The sequence below is a fragment of the Rosa rugosa genome, chromosome 6, assembly GCF_958449725.1.
Source record: "Rosa rugosa chromosome 6, drRosRugo1.1, whole genome shotgun sequence".
Classification (NCBI taxonomy): Eukaryota; Viridiplantae; Streptophyta; class Magnoliopsida; order Rosales; family Rosaceae; genus Rosa; species Rosa rugosa.
The window spans coordinates 15,703,699-15,724,017 of record NC_084825.1 but is presented as its reverse complement, the minus strand read 5'-3'; the positions used below and the strand labels follow the sequence as shown (position 1 = coordinate 15,724,017).

General features: G+C 42.1%; 2 protein-coding genes across 3 annotated transcripts; both read right to left on the bottom strand.

Annotated features, from left to right (window-relative positions):
• Positions 1–3,341: 3,341 nt before the first annotated feature.
• LOC133713701 (uncharacterized) lies at positions 3,342–5,079 on the bottom strand. Its single transcript, XM_062139734.1, has 2 exons — positions 4,972–5,079; positions 3,342–4,905 (listed from the first exon to the last, which is right to left on the bottom strand). The coding sequence occupies exon 2, from the start codon at positions 4,607–4,609 to the stop codon at positions 3,368–3,370; it is 1,242 nt and encodes a 413-aa protein (XP_061995718.1). The 5' UTR covers positions 4,610–4,905; positions 4,972–5,079; the 3' UTR covers positions 3,342–3,367.
• A 6,443-nt stretch (positions 5,080–11,522) lies between these two features.
• On the bottom strand, positions 11,523–18,062 carry LOC133713945 (phospholipid-transporting ATPase 1). Of its 2 annotated transcripts, none has more exons than XM_062139965.1 (7): positions 15,905–18,062; positions 15,495–15,801; positions 14,613–15,321; positions 14,405–14,528; positions 14,067–14,286; positions 13,166–13,624; positions 11,523–12,016 (listed from the first exon to the last, which is right to left on the bottom strand). In XM_062139965.1, exons 1-7 carry the CDS (start codon positions 17,445–17,447, stop codon positions 11,806–11,808), a joined length of 3,573 nt encoding a protein of 1,190 aa, XP_061995949.1. In that variant the 5' UTR covers positions 17,448–18,062; the 3' UTR covers positions 11,523–11,805. The 2 variants fall into 2 exon arrangements, with proteins under 2 accessions (XP_061995949.1, XP_061995950.1); XM_062139966.1 differs by lacking the exon at positions 11,523–12,016 and adding an exon at positions 12,169–12,498.
• Positions 18,063–20,319: the final 2,257 nt, after the last annotated feature.

Below are 20,319 nucleotides of genomic sequence, written 5' to 3'. Positions count from 1 at the left end.
GTTTTGTGCCAAACAAGTTCTAGATCAACAAGAACTTGGAGAAGTCAAGTAGAAACGAATTGGGAGTGCTTTGAGACATTCTCCTATATATACCTAGTGTATTTGATGTCTCAAGGTTAACAATTTTCTCCACAATTTCGATTTCTCACTTGGGTGCTCTTGAGTTTCAGGTTTTCGCTACTTCAAGTTCCTAGCCGTGCCATCCTCCATCTTTGCCGTGATCTTCACCTTGTGCCACCACCTTGGAGCTGCTTTGGATTTTTGGGACGTGTCTAAGGGTTGTTCATTCCATCTTCCATATGTTTTCTTCACGGTTTAGTGTTCTTGTTGTTAGAATTTCTGTTTTGATTTTCTTTGTGTAAACCGAAACTTATGAACATGTAAACTATTTTCAAGTATAATTTTGATGTTCTATTCAATGATTGATGTGTTTTTGTGTTCTTGATCTTGCTTAGTTGCCGAATATATGGAATGATAATCTGATTTTGTGCTTCATTATATGTAACGTTCTTGTGGTTGCAAACATAGGAAGACTTGCATGTAATTTGCTAGTAATTAGGTTTGATGCTTTGTGAAACCTAATTCGAATAAGTAGTAAAGGCTTGCTTTGAGTCGAAATCAGGTTATGCATGTGATGATAAGTTGACTTGCTTTGAGTGCTTGGATTTGCATGTCTATTGATTCTTTCTTGAACTTAATGATTTGAAAACGGGATTTTTCAACACAGTTGCTTTGAGTGTGTGATATCGAACTTTTCAAAATAAAATTGATATGGTGCTTTGCTATTTCGATTTAACTTAAGAAAGAAAGTAAAAATGGACAATGGTTGCTTTGATCTTTGTGTCTTGGTTGATAGCTTTCCATGGTAACTAATAAAGATTAAGGGATGCATGAATATGTTTATGTTGTTCTTGAATGGTTCTTCATAAGTTGTTCTTCGAAAATTCTTCTTTTCCCACCTATGTAAATAAAACGTTTTTAATCTTTTATATGTTTTCTAAAATTTCTGTTTTCAATCTTCAAAAACCCCCCTATCTTTACTTTTTCTTGTTTGTGTAAATAATTAAAATTAACTTAGAATTTTAGGTAGCATGTTCATGTAAAAATATATAAAAAAATAAAAAGTGTTTTTAAAAATTCGTGAATAGTGAGTCCGTGAATAGTAAATATGTGTTGGTGTTTTCTAGGAATTAATTTGGTGGTTTTTAGGGTTTTGTTTTGTGTTTTTTTAGGAGTTCCTAAATTTTAGGGATTCTTTGGTGTTTTTTAGGAAAAGTAGTTAGAGTTAGTTTTGACTTAGGAGTCCTAGTTTGACTTTGCTTTGACTTTGTTTTCTTGTAGATTAAGTAATTCTAATTAGTGTATAACTAGTAATCCTTGTTGTATATGGATTTCCTATGTGATTATGACTTGTAAATTGTGTATAAATAGGAGTGGGATTTCCAAAACCTTTTCTAACTTAAATTCTTTGTTTGTTTCGAATTGTATGTGTATATATATATGTTTTCGTTGCTCTCTATTGTTCATTGTCTTCTAATTTCGTATGTTAAATGTATGTGCTCTCTCTCTAACTTTTGTTGTTCTAATTTTATGCATGCTTGTACTTCTAAACTTAATTTTCGTAAATTTGTATGTGTTTGTTCTTTGATTTCGTAAATTGTATATTCTCTCTTTTAATTTGTTTCTCACATGTTAGCACCCTCAATCCCCGATTTAGAACGATCCCTGTTTATCTTATACTAACGCTCGACATTTTCAGGGTTTAAATTGGCGATGCTTTTGCGCGTACCCATTTTTGACGCCGTTCCCGGGGAACGAACCCGGGTCACCCTCGTGACAGGCGGGAATACTATAATACGAGAATCCCAACGTATAAAAAGTCAACCTTTGTGAACCCCCTAAAACGTGCACTTCGAATAATTACTCGTCCGAAAATAATTCTACTCCACCCTCGAACCACGAAATCGTACAAACGAACACTTTATTAATCCCAGTAAACATTTAGGAATTAATAACGAATTTCCGGGATCTTACAATGGGAAAGTTCCAAACCGCCAAAAGCTAGTTCAAATACATCATTGTCGCCATCGACTACAACAGCAAGTGGAGCTCTGCGGAGCCACTGACAGCAATAACTACCGCCAAGGTAACTCACTTCCTCTGGAAGAATATCTACTGCCGCTATGGGGTCCCCCACACAATCATCACAGACAACGGCACACAGTTCAACAATAAGGAACTCATATCTTTCACCGCTAGCCTGGGCACCAAGATGAGTTTTGCATCTGTCGCTCACCCCCAAACCAACGGCCAAGTCGAAGCAGCAAACAAGATAATCAAGAAATTGCTAAAAAAGAAACTCGACGACGCCAAGGGTTTATGGGCGGAGAAGCTGCCGGAAGTTCTGTGGGCCATCAGGACTACCCCAACTTCCGCCACTGGTGAAACACCATTCTGTATGATGTTCGGAACTGAAGTCGTCCCACCTATCGAAGTAACCCAACCTACCGCTAGGGTCGAGGGCTACTGTTCCGAGACCAACGGCGAGGGCGTCAACCTCGTGCCCTGAGACCAACGGCGAAGGCATCAACCTCGACAAGGACCTCCTAGAGGAGAAATGACACAAGGCCCATCTGCACAATTTGCAAAACAAACAGCGGATATCGCGTTTCTACAACGCCAGGGTCAAGGCCCGGAACCTCCAACTGGGGGACTGGGTAATGAAGGAGGTCATTCCACCGCCAACGGCACTCCGCCCAACTTGGGAATGTCCTTACAAAATTGTGGAAGTCGTTAGCCCCAGCACCTTCTACTTAATGGACAAGGATGGCGTCACAACGACCCACCCTTGGAATATCGAGCACCTTCGGTATTACTACAAATAGTCATACCGCTACCCTAGAGCATCTTGGCTTAGCTAAATTTTTGACTCAATATTTAGCTAAGGGAAGCTACCCAACGGGTACAACCCCGCTTTTGTAAACGCTAACATATCAACTATCAATGAAACGAGGAATTATTCAAACCATTGTCGCCAAGTCCAAGCACAAGAATCAACTGGCAACGCCAACAATATTCGGCGGACTACGTTCGCTACATCGTGCACTTGGAACAATTTTAATCCCTTTAATGTTTCATTGAGTCACAAAACAGCAGTCAAAACTCTAGCGGTTCATAAATATTCAAACAATGCAATCAGCAAACGCATCCACACTTGGAAAAATTTCAGAAACAAAATACCAATTGTATATTAGGGGTCGGGACTCCCCGCCCAAAGTTCGTCACAGTACAAAAAGCCCTAGCGGCACTAACAAAAAAAAAAGAAAAAAAAAGGAGCCTCAGCGGCACTACATAACTATGGGGATCTTCAAGGATTCTCGGGAGCGGCGGCGACTTCCTCATCCTCTGGTGGCGGCTGTTGCTCAGCCAAACGGCTCGTCTGATCGGACCCACGAGCGGTAGGACTTGGTGTTATAATGGTACCATCTGTTCGAGTGTGGGCGGCCAGAAAGCCAGTACGGGAGACCTCGAACTGAGTAGGAGGTGGGGTCCGCTGAGAGTCATCCACCGGACGCACACCGCTCTCTCCGCTACCTGAGCTGGCACCCTCGGCCTGAACGGGAACCACACCCTTCGCGGGCGGTGAGTTTTGACCTGACGGCCCAGTGGGCTGGGACGCCTTGACCCAGTCGATGGCGCCCTTCTGGTTCAGCAGTTCCACGTTGGCAACGGCACCGGCCTTCGCCGCTTCAGTCATCGCCTTTTTGTATTCCGCCGACTGCTTAAACGCCTTCACGGCGGCGGCCTCCACTTGGCTTCTCTTTGTTTCCCGCTGGGCAACCTCATCAGCCAGCCGCTTCACCTCCGCTGACTTGGAGGCAGAGTCCCGCAGAAGGATCTCGATCTTCTTGACCTTCGCCGCCAGCTGATCCTTCAACAGAGCTATGTTTTGATCCAGCTCAGCCACACGGTTGTTCCGCTCAATGTCCCGAGCAATGGCGACATTCAACTGGCCGCGAGCATCCGCCTTGTCACACTCGGCCTTGGTCAACCGCTGTTGCACCTCCGCCAGCTTGTCCTGGGCCTCCCCCAGCTCCCTCTGAAGATCAGTCATCTGCCCCCTTAGCTCCCGCTCAACCCGGGGCTGTTTAGACGTCGCCAGGAACATCTCATGCAGCCCAACCGAGAGATGTCCAAAGGCCGAGCTGAAGGGCGATTGATCAACGGCGGTTGAGCGCACAATCCCCTCTAGGCCGCCAAACCCCAGCCGCTCGCAGAGGTGGAAAAGAAATTCCCGCTCTTGATCGGTCAGGAACTCTGCATACGCGACAAACGAGTCCAGATCGCTCGCTTGCACCTCCCCGTCGGTGACTACGGCCACCTTGGGCGATGCCTGTTTTACCCTCTTCTGCTGGCGGGCCCCGATGGTCTCCGCGTCGTCCTCCTCTCCACCGGAGTCATTTTGGCGACGCTTCCTCTGAAGCACCACCCGTGTGGATCCAGCGGTGGCAGGCCTCGATCCCCTCTGCGGCTCAGACACCGCAACGGTGACTGTTTCAGCCGGCGACACCATTTTCTCCTTCTGCGACCCACGCCGGTTAGCGGGCATTCTCTCTCTTTACTACACAGTAGCAGCAGGGGCCTTGCTCCCACCGGCAGCCCCACGGTCCACGACAGTTCCCGCCTGAACGACGGGCGAACCATCGGCACCAAGGTGAGAGTGGTGCGGCATCGGTAGCACCACGGGCGTCTCAGACTGGCTCAGCACCAGTGTCTCGGGATCAACGACGGTCTTCTGTGCCGCCAGCCCAGAGGCGTACATGTTCTCCAGAAAGTTGTTGATCTTGGCGCGGTCCATGGCTTTCTCAAACGCCTCACGGCTCGCTCTGTTTCCCGGCGGAGAATCTAAAAAAAAAAAAAGTTAGCCCGACGAAAACAGAACTAAAGGACACATCAGCGAAAGATACTTACCAAGGGCTCGTGTTAATTGTTGATCGACCAACAACTCCCACCCAGTGAGTAGGCGAAGGTCTAGCAGGTTGCGGTTCTGCCAACAGCCTCGAATTCCCGCCATGCGGCACTCTTCTTCACGCGTCAGGTTATACCACAGGCCCGCTACACAAAGAAACAGCACAATCATTACAACGGAAGGAATTATTATACAATAAAAACCAACCATGAGTAGCGGGCAACCTCGGATAGGTTGGAATTCCGACTTAATCCTAAATGTCGGCTCCCCCTCATTCGATCCCGCTTGGTACTCCCAGCCGGCGGTAGCAACACAAAAGGTCCCCCGCCAGGGTGACATGGAGTCCTTCAAGTTCTCGATTAGCTTGGGCGCCCCCTGGCAGTGAGTCAGATTCACTTGCCCGCTGCATCCTTGGCGCTTCACGTACACCAACTCGTAGAAGTACAGAACCTCCGCCACGGTCGGACCCTCGCAACCGGACAGGCGCCATAGCGAGTTGAGCACCATCAGCAACCGCCACATGTTAGGGCAAATTTTCCCAAAGGCGAGGCCAACTCACAAACCAAAATCTGGAGGTTTGGCAGTAGCGGGAATGTCACTCCCTAGCGGAAGATCGCCTCGTGCACGGCGGCATGTCCCGCTGGCAAGAACGACGCCCTCTCATCCTTCAGCGGCGGTCGCAGCTTCACTACACCTGGCAAGCGGAACACCCGCTTCACACGGTTGACGGCAGCCACCGTCATCGATCCTCCCACCTCGTCAACCGCCGTGCCATCGCCGAGAACCCAGGCTGATTCAACCTCTTCCCCGCTAGCCTCTCTCACCCCATCAGCGGAGCCGCTAGCAGCGCTATTACTTGCCAGCCTCTCCTCCCGCCTTTTGCGAGTGGCGGCATCCTCTCTTGCCCTAGAACTCTCAGGACGACCAGCACGACCCATGGCAACTTCCCAAGGTATAGTCTGTAGCGGCACGATGTCTAGCGGTTCGGACAGCGAGATTCCTGCAGGGGCAGACGGACGCAACGAGTCAATAAACACCCTATCCGCCACGTCGAGCAACACGTCAGACCCGGAATCCTCACTGCTCGAGATCTCTACGACGCTAGCCATCCCAAACCCTAAAACCCAAACCAATCAGTTCACACAAGATCTAAACTATCCCTATGTCAGTTGCATCCAAGAACATCAAGAACAGTTGCCCAGAAAACGCCAAAACAAGAACAAAACGCACCCATACACAACCCAGATTCCCCATCTAGCAAATCCCTAGACCCCAACTCCCTGTCAAACACCAAAACCCATCCCCAAAACTCGCTTTACACCCTCAGAGCACACCGGGGAAGAACAGAACACCCCAAAATGAAAAACCCAGAAACTGACAACAAAAAAAAAAGCAAGCACAGAAATCCAATAAAACAGGATTCGGATTCAAAGATACCAACCTCAGTGATCGAAGGCGCGTATCTTCACTGCAGAAGATCTTCGTGCTTCAGAGATCGACAACTTCACGGAATCGTAGCAGTCTTCTTCTCGGAACACAAAACCGAAGCTTGAAGACGACGACACTAGTTCAAAGCAAAGTGCCAAAACACCAGGTTTCCCTCTCTTTTATGTCAACATCAAACTAATCTAGGTCGTCCGCTGAAAAACGACATCGCACCACAACCGTACACGTGCCCCACAAACGCACTTACTCTCCGGACTAACCGAGGCGACGCCTCGGTTACAAAATCAATAATTACTCGCATTAATGGCGAGGTGACGGGCGTGCTGAAGAGACGTTATCACGCACGCTAACCCAATCGGTGCCAGCCACCTGTCGGGCAGTCACAAGAAGCGTCTACCCGAAGTAACCATGCAAGAGGAAGACTACCAATCGGCGAGATAGTCTCCGCTAAGCGCAATTCCGCTAGCGGAACTTCTCCCTTTCCATCTTGCAAGCGAGATAGTCTCCGCTAAGCGCAACTTCGCTAGCGGAACTTCTCCATTTCCATCTTGCAAGCCAGATAGTCTCCGCTAAGCGCAACTCCGCTAGCTAAACTTCTCCCTTCCCATCTTGCAGGAGAGATAGTCTCCGCTAAGCGCAACTCCGCTAGCGGAACTTCTCCATTTCCATCTTGCAAGCGAGATAGTCTCCGCTAAGCGCAACTCCGCTAGTGAAACTACTCCCCTTCCATCTTGCAAGCAAGATGGTCTCCGCTAAGCGTAACACCGCTAGTAAGACCGTCTCCGATGACCACAACGCCATTCACCAGGCTACCGCCAGGCGGGTCCTTGCAACATTGCATACCACTTATCATCAGCGGAGGGACCTCCGCCAACTGTGATTCCCGAGGCAACGCCTCACTTGGACAACGACCGCAACGCAGTGTTGCAGTCAAAACATGGTCCTCCGGGACAGGTAGGGGGACGCGTCAACACAGTCTTCGACGGCCCTGATCAGGCATGTTGACCCCCGCCACTTGGGTATCAAAGATTGGGTTCGCTACCCAACACCCTCTGCTCAGCGCAGCTCCCCGCAACAAACAATACACCGGCCAAACGGAGGCCTATCTTAGCCGGGGAGTGGGGGACTCCCTAGGGGGCCTAGCAGGGGCCCACCCGAAAGGGTACAAAGCGTTTGTCCAGTAAGTCCATGGTTGACAACGCACTGACGCTAATTATACTTTGGCAAGACTGGCGGAAGCAACGCTTCGAACCGCTAGGCAACTCCCCAACCAAGATTGCCCTCCTTGACTGGGGACTTGGGGGACTTGTACTTACATAGGCATTTGCAAGCATAATTAGCTATAATGAGCCACGCTCATGCTACCGCCAACGGTACCAACTCCCGCCAAATGAGTGACCTACGAGCACACAGCCAAGCAGGCTACAGCCCGAGCCCCGACTTACCCCCCGATCACCGCTGACACGCCGCCACGCGCCGCGCCAAAACAGCATCAAAAGCTCCAAAAGCTGGGGACTGAAGCATGTCAATCCCACATCGAAAACATGAAGAAGATCAGTTCCTTCTTCACCTATAAAAGGTTCTCTCTTCTCTCCTCATTAATTACGCATTCAATACTTACCTACTGTTACTTTGTCAACATAAATGCATTGACTAACTTAGGCATCGGAGAAGAGAAGACCGCCCAACGCGGTCTCCCTCTGACGCCCTCTGTATTTTACTTGACAAGTAGCGGAAGCTTTGAGAATATCACAAGTATCGGTCCGCCCATCGGACCAGCGTTATCAAAGGTTTAGCTACCGTTGAACTTTTAGACATTAACAGCAAGGATTATTGATTTTTCTTAATTCGATTGGGAGTGCGGTTGTGGTTTGAGATTTGTAGTGAGTTGTGAAATGAGTTGTGAGGTCATAATTTTTTACAAATGCTTTATGTGGAGATGATACGCTTGAAGCAAGCGCATAATTTAACCCTACAAATGTCATCGTTAGTATATAGTAAATAGGGATCGTTCTATTCCGGGGATTGAGGGTACACCTGTCATTGTCAAACAAATAAAGAATTAAAATAAAACAAAGTATATTATTTACAAAAATAAAATAAAGTATATACATATTTACGAAATAAAGGGGGATTTTTAGATTTTGGTTTTCGAAAATTAAAAGGAATAAAACAAAGAAAATGTATAAACACAAGTACAAGAATAAAACATATGAAATAAAGATCAAAACCAATTTCATAATCAAATTCGATTCAATTCCTACAATTGTTCATCTAAGTCATGAGAAAGAAGTTGATCATGTGAAACATTCAAAGCAAACGATTTCCCATTTTTTACTTTCCATCACTAATTAACCTAAGTGAAAGCACAAAGATTAATCCTATCAAACATGCAATCAAATTCTAGAAAGTTAGATCATTAACACGTGTTTAACGCATGAAGAACACAAGAAAGGATATCAACTTAAGTGTACAACTTAGTATGAAAAAGTTCATCTAATTGCAATCCTTTTCAATTAAATTTCGATTATTGTTCAAAACCTTTACTACTTTTAATCTAAGATCACAAAACTATTAGGTGAATCATGTTCTTAAATCTAGCAACAATTATATATAAACCCTATATGTTTCGAACCATATAAGATAAACACATAAAAGATATCAATCAAGCAAATTTAATTGAACAATCTCACAAAAGCAACCAAGAATCACAATTATAGGAATCTGAAATTTATTCAATCATAGAATTTGGAATTAAACTCTTATTTCAAATGTTATTGTTAACTAGAACATAACCAACGAAATCAATCAAGCAAGGAAAATCAAAAGTGATTACAAAGAAAGAGGTTGAATTACACCGTGAATGGAGATGGTGATGAAGAACTTGAACGTGTGAACTCTTGAATCCTGAAAGCAAGCTTCAAAACTCACGGCTTCAAGGGGGATGATGGAGGGATGCTCACGGTTTCTTCTTCCTTCTTCCTTGCCTTGCTTGAAACGCCAAAGATGAACTAGAGAATGGAGAGCGAGACTAGACGTTTATGAAGAGAAATTTTCTGAATTGTAAGGTGTGTAAAAATGTCAAAATATGGGGAGTATATATAGGGGACGTTGGACTTGGCCTCCAAGCTTCATGAATCTTCTATTATTTTCCCAAGGAATTATTTAATAATTCCACATAGCTTCGACCAATCCCGTAGTGCCATGTAAGCCCTGGTGTGTCATCCAACCAATCAAAACTCTTCAAAATAATTCCCTAATATATTGTTGCCGAATATCCATGAATTAATTCTAATTTTCTTCTATATTTTCGGCCAACATTCCTTTAGGAATTGTAGGAACGAATCTGGACTTGTTTTTGAACATTTTCTTCCTTAAATCTATCCATGGACTACCTTTAACGTCTCCCCTTGATTTTCTCTTGATTTTCACATTAAAATTGCAGATTTTATTCTCTAATTTCAGCCAACATATCTTGAGGGAATTGAGGGATGAATCTGGATTTGTTTTGAGCCTTTTCTTGTTGCACAATCCCTTGAAACTCTCCCTTGATATTCTCAATGTAATCTCCTTGATTTCCACATTATCTCCATCATTTCCCATGCAAAAATCTGATTTAATCTCCCATAATATCTCCAGCGTCATCTTCAAGCCATGTGGTTTCCTAGTGCCTTCAGGTTTCTTCCTCCAACGTTCTCCAGCTTTTCTTTCCCTTTTGAGCTTATTTCAGCTTGTTTGCTCCAAGGACCTAAAAATTGAAACTATTACTAAAAATGGAAACTTTCTAAAAATGGTAACTTTCCTAAACAAGAAAGATTCATTTAAGGAAATAACTAAGTAAATATGAGGAAATAACAATTAAAACGTCGCATTAAAATGCTCCTATCAGGAGAGGAAAGTGTGATTTCGTGGTTTTGTCGTTGAGACTGAAAATGATTTGAAACGTCATTAAGGTGACAACTACTTTTGTTAAGACAAATGAAAGTTGATTTTGTAGATTGTTGTGTTTTAAAATGTTTAAAACATCATTTAAGTTTGATTATTTAGTTGAAGTTTTGTGAAGTTGGATGCATGAGTCGAGAGTCAGAGCATGTGGATTTTAGATATGAGTTAACTTACGTGAGCATGATATTGTAGGATGTGAACTTGATTTTCTCTGTCATGACAATTGTATATCGATTGTGTTAGGATGAGATGGTTTAGGCATGTGTTTCTGTTTTATTGTTTTGAGTTTACTCACACGAGCTTGCAAAAGTTTACCAGATTTGTTGTTTCTACCCAATGCACTATTCCATGATGTAGGGGTTTATCCTGCAGGTTAGGGTGAATGTGATGGGAACTGAGAGGTATCTTGCTGTTGCAGTTATAGGTTTAGACACTTATTAGTCTTCCGCTGTGAAGTGAGTGTGGTGAGTTGTTTACTTATTGAGTTGTAGATTCAATTTAATTTGTAAACTTAGAGTAATATAATATAGGGTATGACTCCAAAGAATGAGTCTGTATTAATATTATCTAAGATTGAGGTCATGAGTTCAAGTCACCATGGGAGTAGGAGTGAAATCCTTTGATCCTCTTTTAAGAAAGAGAAAAAAAAAAAGTCTGTATTAACATTGGGGTCAGGACATCTTTGTTTACTTGTTCTTTAAAGAAAAAAAAAATTCAAGTTGTATTGATGTTCTTTTTTTTTGGATTTTTCTCTCGAGTTACCAGAGTTTGATTGAAGACTACTAATAACTACTGCATACTTCTTATTTGTTTTTTCCTCCTGCAAAGACACTCGTTGATAAGTGTAATATTGTTTAGGGAGAGCTAATTTTCTTGGACCACCACGTGATAAATTCATTGATTTATCATTGTTTAGCTATAGTGGAATCATCAATCATGTCATGTCGTGAATGTCGTGCTTCAAGTGATGCGGTCCGGAACCACCGGTGTACTTTACTGACAGGAGAACCACTTTTAGCACTCAAATAATATGAGATTCCAGCACTAGCAACTTCCATTTAATTACTAAATATTCGGGAAACAAAGAAAAGGGTATCCAGATTCATGCAATCATCGCATACAATGACGCGCACCAAACCAGAATCAGATAAACTCATCAAGGGAAGACAGCCAGAAGAAACTCTTGTTAGAAGTTACTCTTTTCGTAATTTCATGTAACGTATGTCTAATCATTTTCCAGCTAATTACACTCGATGAATCTTGTGAGAGATACAAAAATTACAACAGGGGCAGAGAACATAAACTCACTACTCTACCTCTATCCTTCGGATAGCAACCAAATGAAAATGAGGCAACCAAGAGACATACTCTGAAGCAGCCTAAAGAATAACATATATTACAAAAGAAAAAAGGAGGTGCAAAAAGGAATAATGTCACCTTAATTGTCATCTCCTTGGGAGTTCCATGATCGGATTCATTTCTATTTGTACAGGACTTAAATTGCCAAACTTCTCAGCCTCTCTTGCAATCTGAACATCACAAGGACTATAGTACTGACACAGAAACTTTACACAAAAACGGGGAGTCAGTGCTGCTATGATGATCGCGAGCAAACATAACCAAAATGGTCCTGTCTTCATGACATCAAAAATGGCCCTGCCAAAACACAGGAGTTGCACAGGTTAGTATATACATATGCCAAGTTGTCAAGTACTGCACATAATATTAGATGAAACAGTTCAATATGATGCATATATTACATGCATGATATGAAAGTTGTAGATAATTGAAACTTTTGGTACACATGATTCGTTTGCTATTTCTGGGAGAAAGGAAAGAAAATGATCGAATTTCCAACGCGTTCAAAACTGTAATGTAAGTGCAGGTAATTAAAATTTGAATCCACCATCCAATAGTTCTAATACGGTGATAGCCCTGTAGATTCGTTCCCATGGTTCGATCCTTCCCAGTAAAATGCGGAGCGTTTCCGAACTCAGTTGCAAGACTGAAATTGAATTGATACTATCTTCATTTTCTTTTCGACTACATTTCTGTAAGTGGATGTTCTATGGGAGACACTCTAGTCGTCGGTGGGAGAGACTTGCAAAATGCTCCAGTATTGTCCAATACAAGATGTTCTAGTGGTACAAATACATGCAAAAGATGATAGAAATTTGAAGATTTTATCGAGGCTGCAGAAATAATTTAGTACGATGCAGAAACCTAGTATGCTACAAGATGATCAAGTGCTAAAAATACATGCATGAAAAGATAAGATAAATAACCTAGTAAAATACAAGTGGCGCAAACACATGCATGAATAGATAATAGAAATCTCAAGATTTTATCTACCCTGCAGAAATAACCTAGTACGATGCAGAAATTCTGTTTAAACATGTCTCTGAATCAAAAAGTGCTACTTTTACCAACCCCCAGTAATTTTGCCCTATGTGCATCACAATGTACTGATGAATTACTACTGGCAATTCTGCAGTTCTTCAAGGAATGGACTTTTCTTCTTCCTGACTGCCTAGATAATGAATGCCAGTGACTTGATAGAGTTACCTCACTAGCAAAATTTTAAATATGGACTTAGCGAGATTATTAACCTTCTATATATATTTTCTTTGCTAAAAATAGTTGGGGAGGGCATATTAGTATTAGCCATATGCATCCTTTGACTGAAATACATTATGAATGTTTGCCACTGCAACTTATATAGGGTATGGCAGTAGTGTAAATGCATGTCTGTCTGAGCAAAAGTAAAATACTAAATATATAATATTACTAAATTAGGGGACATACCAGTAGCCAACCAGATAAGGTATAGCATCAATTACAATGACACAAATCCAAGTTGCAATGATAGATCCCCAAATAGCTGCATGTGTAATCCAACTCCACCGAATAATATCCATAGCCAAGTGTATATTAACCAATATAACCACCGAAAGAGTCCAAAGATCTCCTATACTTGAGGTATCAATGGTGCTACCCCAATATGCAAAAAGGGGGATAAAGAAGACAGCCACACTTTGCCACAATGTGTCGACCATTGTTACCCAAAATAATTTCGTGTTATAGCACTCTTGTCTGTGACCAGCTCCATATAGCTGAGGATATGATAGAAGGGTCATTCTACTTAGGTCCTTGTCAAGAACCCCAACAACTATTGTAGGTAATGCAGTGTAGATTATAGAATACAACATGCTGCTCCATTCCGTGATTGCAGTTGTCAGAGTAAAACAAGTAAAGAGCACATACCTGCACACACCCACATGAAAATATAAGTCAAACATGGTAATACTATCAATAATAATAGTAATAAAGGAGGTATCATACTGAATTTTTTTTTTTTTCCACTCTTCCTATTATAAGTGGCAGGTGCAAGTCAAACATCAACAATACCACACGCAATAGGTTTGACCTAAAATGGATCCAAATCTGGCCATCTCCAACCTACTAGCTTCTATTCAAATGTGTCACATCAATTACATTTGTATCCTCACATCAGATTATGAGCTCTCTAAAGCCAACTCAGTAATCTTCACTCAATATTTTATCCTTATTTTAAAAAAGAAAATATAGCTAAAGACAAAGTTCAGGCTCAAGGAAAGAATTGAAATCTGCAAAATTACCGTCTTAAATCTCAACCAATCACACTAGGCATGAACTGAAAAGTTGTATTCAAGAAAGATTTACTCACCAAAACAAAATAAGAACAAACACAGCATTCCTATAAAAGTTGTAAAGTATCATGTAGCCCATTCGCTGGTAATTCCAATGCCCATGTACCAATAAGAGGGGAACTAAGAATCTGAACTGCCCCATTGCAAAATCTGAAGCCATGACAGCTTGTCGACCCTCTTGGCCACTGATTCCAACTCCAACATCAGCCATTTGGATCATCGAAACATCATTAGCACCTAATAATATTACAAAAAAGAGTTTCCAACGTCAACACGAAATGCAGAGGATATTGATATAGGAAGTTGGAAGCATAAGATAATGATTTTGGTATTTGATCGACAGAATAATAATTACCATCCCCAATGGCAAGTGTCATATCAGCAGTTCTGTTTTTTACAAGGGCCACAATTCCAGCTTTTTGCAGAGGAGCCACTCGGCAACAGAGCACCACAGAACATCTATTTGCTAATTCAAATAGCTGCAATACAAAAAAAAATAATTCAATATATAGACATCACAGAGACATTTAGAAAACTAAACTCGTAGGTCGGGAGGCATCTACCTTTTCCTCAAGTTCACTGTCAAGAATATAAACAAGGCTGGTACCATCGATAATTAAAGCTAATGAAGTTATACCATCTCCCGAACTTCCTCGGGTACTGTATTCATTGCCAGACACCGTTGTGAGCTTCTTAGACATGAGTATCGCATCTTCTAAATTCCGTCTACATGACTCCTTAGAGCTGTTGTTAATTAAAATCTGAGTCATCCTCCTTGTAAGAAGCTTTGATGAGTAGCCAATTGATATGGCAGTTTCTTGCTTGTCCCCCGTCAAAACCCACACCTGAACCCCTGCAGTTCTTAGAGAGTCTATGGCCTCAGGCACCCCCAGTTGCAGTTTGTCTTCAATACCAGAGGCACCTAAAATTATGAGATTGTTCTCTATGTTGCCAGCAACCTTGCGAAGCAGAGCAGCCCTGCCTATTAAAGCAGTGCTTGCTGCCTCAAAAGAAGAGTGCCACTGCTCAAATTCTGAAGCAGTGAGTTCTCTCATCCCCACAACAAGTGTTCTCAAACCCAGAGAGGAGTAAGCATGAATATGGGCTTCTGTTGCGCGTATTATGTTCAAGTTCAATCTTCTGTCTGTTACACTGAACATGGTAGTGTCAGCACCTTTTACAAACACTTTCACAGTTTTATCAGGGCACCCCAATATCACCGACATTCTCTTCCGGTCACTATCAAATTCATGCAAACCCAGAACACTGAACCTGCACTGCCATGAGTGGGTAATTATGATTGAGAAATTAAAGGTCTTTATTCCCAAAGGAAGTTTAAGTGTCAACTATTTTGCTATAGAAGCATTATACAAGCATGTTCATCCAAAGTCACAGATATCTGCTATAAATTGATGTCTTGAAGAATTATACAGTTGAGACATTACCTTTGCCTTTCTCCTTGGATATCAATAGTTATATGACCAGACGTTCTTTCAATAAGCATAAAACCATAGGCGGCAGCAGCATAAACTAATGCCTGTTCATCTGGAGACTCCCCTTGGTAATCAATCAATCTCACATTTGGATCAGACGAGTCTGTAACAAGAGGCACAATAGTATTACAAGCTGCCAACGCGAGGAAGAACTCGTGCACATGTTTGCCTTCATTTGTGTCCTTTTCACTTCTTAGTAGTCGTAGAAGATCTGGGTCAGCCTTTACATTCATCTTTGGCCTCAAAACAATTCCATCAACTGATACCAAACAAAGCAAACAAGAAATTGGAATACAGTAAAAGATACAATAAACCATATTAATCACAAGAGAGCATAACCATCAAAAGAAAAGATTTCTTACTTTGAACATTGTGCACCAATTGGTCCTTTTCCAAACTGCCTCTCCCACCATTATAATCAACTCCCCAAATGCTTGCACATTGAAATTCCATTTTGTTCTCCGTAAGTGTACCAGTTTTGTCGGAGAATACATACTTAATTTGTCCTAAATCTTCATTTATATTCAAAGCTCTGCACTGAAATCTTGCATTAGAAGCCTCATCATACATTTGACTATCTCGTATCATGAAGTAAGCCTGACCCACCCGGACGAGCTCCATAGAAATGTACAAAGAGATGGGGATCATGATCTGGAACACGATGATAGACATGAGGAACGTGAAAACAATCTCTAATGCCCATCCATAATACTTATAATCCTTGACTTCATCTTCAGAGTAGTCCTTCTTCCTGTAGAAAAGTATGTCGTCCAAATTATCACTTTCGCGCCTCAACCAAACAGCAGCACACAGAGAGACAACTGAACACAAGACGACCAGAAACAGTGAGAGCATGATGATCTCGTGGTTCATACGGGTCTCGAGACGACTCCTCTTGGATGGGGCTCCAGAGCTATTGAGCATAACTTTGGTCTCGCGACCAGTATATACAGCCACCCCGAGGGCCCAATGAGTATTCTTGAGCTCACAGCCTCGAAGCACAATGTTGGAGGGACCTAATGACAGTCTTTTCCCATCAACCTCCATGAATGCCTGAAATCCATAAATATTCCTGTTGGGTTTCTCACACTTGATCATCCCAGTAATCCTGTCCTTTTCAGGCAACTTGGAGAGGGTTTCTTGCTTCGCATACCGGGTCTTCAAATTTGACTCCCCATCTAAATTGATAGTCTGCACATAAGCCACACCAGTTGGGTCACTGGTGGAGAGCAGAACCATATCACAAGGAATACCCTCATTTGCTTGAATTTTGATGATTTCACCAACTTGTACATCCTTCCATTTCTTCAACTGAAACTGATTGTTAACAAAAACCGAAGCAAGGCGATTGTTCTCAATCCGGTCGGATCGATGCCTCCTAAAGTCCTCATACGCATCCTTAACAGCAGTAACTAACAACACAAATGCTAATGGCAAAATGGAAACTCCCCGGCCGAAAACTGCCAGCTGGGGGAGCTGATTGAGCACAGCAATCACTAGAAAATACATATAAGCTACTCTATGAAACTGTTCAAACAAATTCCTAGGCAAGAAAGTGATAACTGAGTACTTTGTGGTCCTTATAGAGTTGCCAGAAAACTCAAACCTCTCATTGGTGTGGGCAAGATCATTGATGTGTATGATCCTGACATCCTCATCGTTCATTTCCTTCTGCGACGAGGCGGCTTCGGAATCAGCTCCTCTGGAACCATACCGCATGGACGGCTTGGATTGAACGGAAGAAATGCTACGTCTCGAAGAAGAAGAATTCAAAGTGGGTTGTGGGTTTTCAGAATCCATGGCGGAACTGGGTTTTGCTGAATCGGGAAATACAGGTAGAGTTGGGAGATCGTGGGTGTTGGGTGTTCTTGGAGACGGGATCAAAAGAGGCCGGTTTGAGGTCATGATCTGAACAAGATCAGATCAGCTGCTGCTTTCTTACACAGCATTCAGTCAACACAAATAAATACCCAGATGATAAATCCGATCAAAGTTTGTATATTTGGCAACAAAATCGCAACAGGTGAAAGAAGAAGCAGAACCCAGAAACAGACTTGTACAGGAAAAGATACCCAAGAAGTCAGCTAACTAACAAATAGATAGACGTACAAGACCAAGATGAGTTGAGAGAGACAGAGAGTAAGAGTCAAAGAAGAAGGTTCGACTGAGGTTACACGTTAGAGGTGGAGAGATGAGGTGGCTTTAATAATGGTGGTTGAAGAAGAAGAAGGAGGAGAAGCGTGTTATGGAGGATGAAGGAAGGAGGAGGATAGAGAAATGTAAAAGGTCAGAGGCATGATTGGGATGGTGGGCGAATATTGCAAGAAAATAGGAGAGGCGGAGGAGGAAAAGGTCGTAATGGGTGGCGTCGGCGACAGCCAATACACTAATAAAATTCAAAATGAATTGATTGGAAAACTAGTCCGGGGAAAGAGAAGGAGAGAACAAAGACAACTGAGCCAGAGGGAGAAATAGTTGTTGGTCTTTGTTTCAGACCTTCTAGAACGACTGCTCCGGAGCTGCTTTTGAATTTTGATTATTGTTATTTATTTAGGTGGTTAATTTAAATGTGCGTGAGGGTGTCTGAAATTGACGCATTGAATTGAGTTTTGCATCGTGCTTTGTTTACTGCTTTTTTAATAACTTACCCCTAATCCGTTCTTTCATCTTAATCCCATTTAACAGAAGGATAATGCTTCATGCATTTCATGCGTGGGTCACATTGGACATGTAGTTAACAAACGACCTCTGCACGTCAATGGATCGGGTCAGCCCAACTTACCTTAATTGAGACTTTTTTTTTTTTTTTTTTAAACTCCTCTTGCTCCTGCCCCGGATTTCACCTTGAAATCCAAAGTGGCACTGCGGGGCCCACCTTAGAAGAAATTCTACCAAACATTTGGCGGAACTCCCTCTAAAAGTGGACTACCCAAAAAAAAACATGTAGAAAGACATTTACACTTCTAAAATAATCCACCCTTAATCTTCTGGAGCCATCATGCTCCCTAAATCACAACACCTCCCATTTCACAAACAATTCTGAACTTAAGAATATTAATCTCAAAAGTTATCAGAGCAATCTATTTCTTAGGCGTACAAGAAGGTAGAATACAATATAAAAGACCGAAACTTTTATAATGCGGAAGCTATGACAGCTATGCCTCAACCCCATGTACGCTCGACCTCAAGCTAAACTGGCCTGCAAACTGGGCATTTGAAACCGAAGGGCCCAGGGGAAAACATTTAAAAAAAACCGTTAGAGTGAGTGGACGAAAAATAAGTAATTTCGAATGAATAAGTAAAACTTAATGCTTTCCCAAGTTATTCTCTAAAATCTCGCATGCAGTAACAATCTTGAAAAATACTTTTAATCATCATCTTTACTGCAATCTTAATCACGTAAAAATAGAACATCTTGCAATCTCTTAAAATCTCATCCTCAATCCTTATAAATAAATAAAAAAACATCTTTTTCAAGAGGCTTGCTTGATGACTAGAAATGACTGCTGTCTAGTCATCTCATGCCATCTGGGAGGGACTGCCACCCAGATGACGCATCAGAAGGGACTGCCAACCGGAATAGGAGGCGGTGGTAGAAGGGACTGCCAACTAACCACAGGTAGCAGACGGGACTGCCGACTAACTACCTCATGTCGTCTGAAAGGGACTGCCACCCAGATGACGCATCGGAAGGGACTGCCAACTGGAATAGGAGGCGGTGGATAGAATGGACTGCCAACTAACCATCTCATGCCATCTGGGAGGGACTGCCACCCAGATGACGCATCGGAAGGGACTGCCAACCGAAATATAGTCTGGAATGGACTGCCAACCAGATTATTGCCTAGAAGGGACTGCCAACTAGGTAATATGCGCATGCGCCGTAAATAGCCTCCTCAATAAACTGAATAGCCTCCTCAATAAACTGGAAACAACCTCTTTCAATTACTTGCTTTCGGAAAGAAACTCGCTGTTACTTCAATAAAACATTAATAATTCACCGAAAGCATAACTCAGGATTATCTCGCTAACTCAAATCTCAATATCTCAATAAATCCTCGAAATCATAAGTCAAATACTCTGTAAATCAATAAATGCTTTCGGAAAGAAATCTCAATCTAACTTCAAGGCTAATAAGTGCGGAGCTCAAAACTCAATAAATCTCGATAATTCAACCATGCTCAATTATTTGCTAAATCCTTCGTACTAGTATATCATCATATTAACTGATATTCGAAATCTCTAACAATGTAGCTTGCTAGTAAAGGATTTAATTAATAAATTACTGCAAATATGGTTATTGTTATTAACACACCGTGAATGTCAACATACGTACTCTTGAAAATTTTAATTAATCTTCGTTATAAAAATTGTGCATAATGCCCTCAATCCAATGATGAGTTTTTCAACACTATGTATTGAAGACAAAATTAAAATTTGAAAGGGTGTGATATTTCGAGTGTTATATGTACATATATCATTATTTCACTGAAATTTAGGAGCATTAGGAGCATTTTTTTTGGTTGTATCATGATATTGGCAGATCCAATTCTGATAACAAGGGTTTAAAAATATACATAACATTAAGATCCGCAACTCCTTTTAAAACATACTGTATGTGTTAGCAAGTTCCATCAAGTAGGAAGTAAGATGTCAAAAATATAATCTCAAATAGAAATCCACTCTTTAAAAAAAATGTGAAATAAAATTTCTTCACAAATGCTTTTGAACTTATTCAACTTCACAACATCTATGCCAACTGTCCAGGAGAAATTAC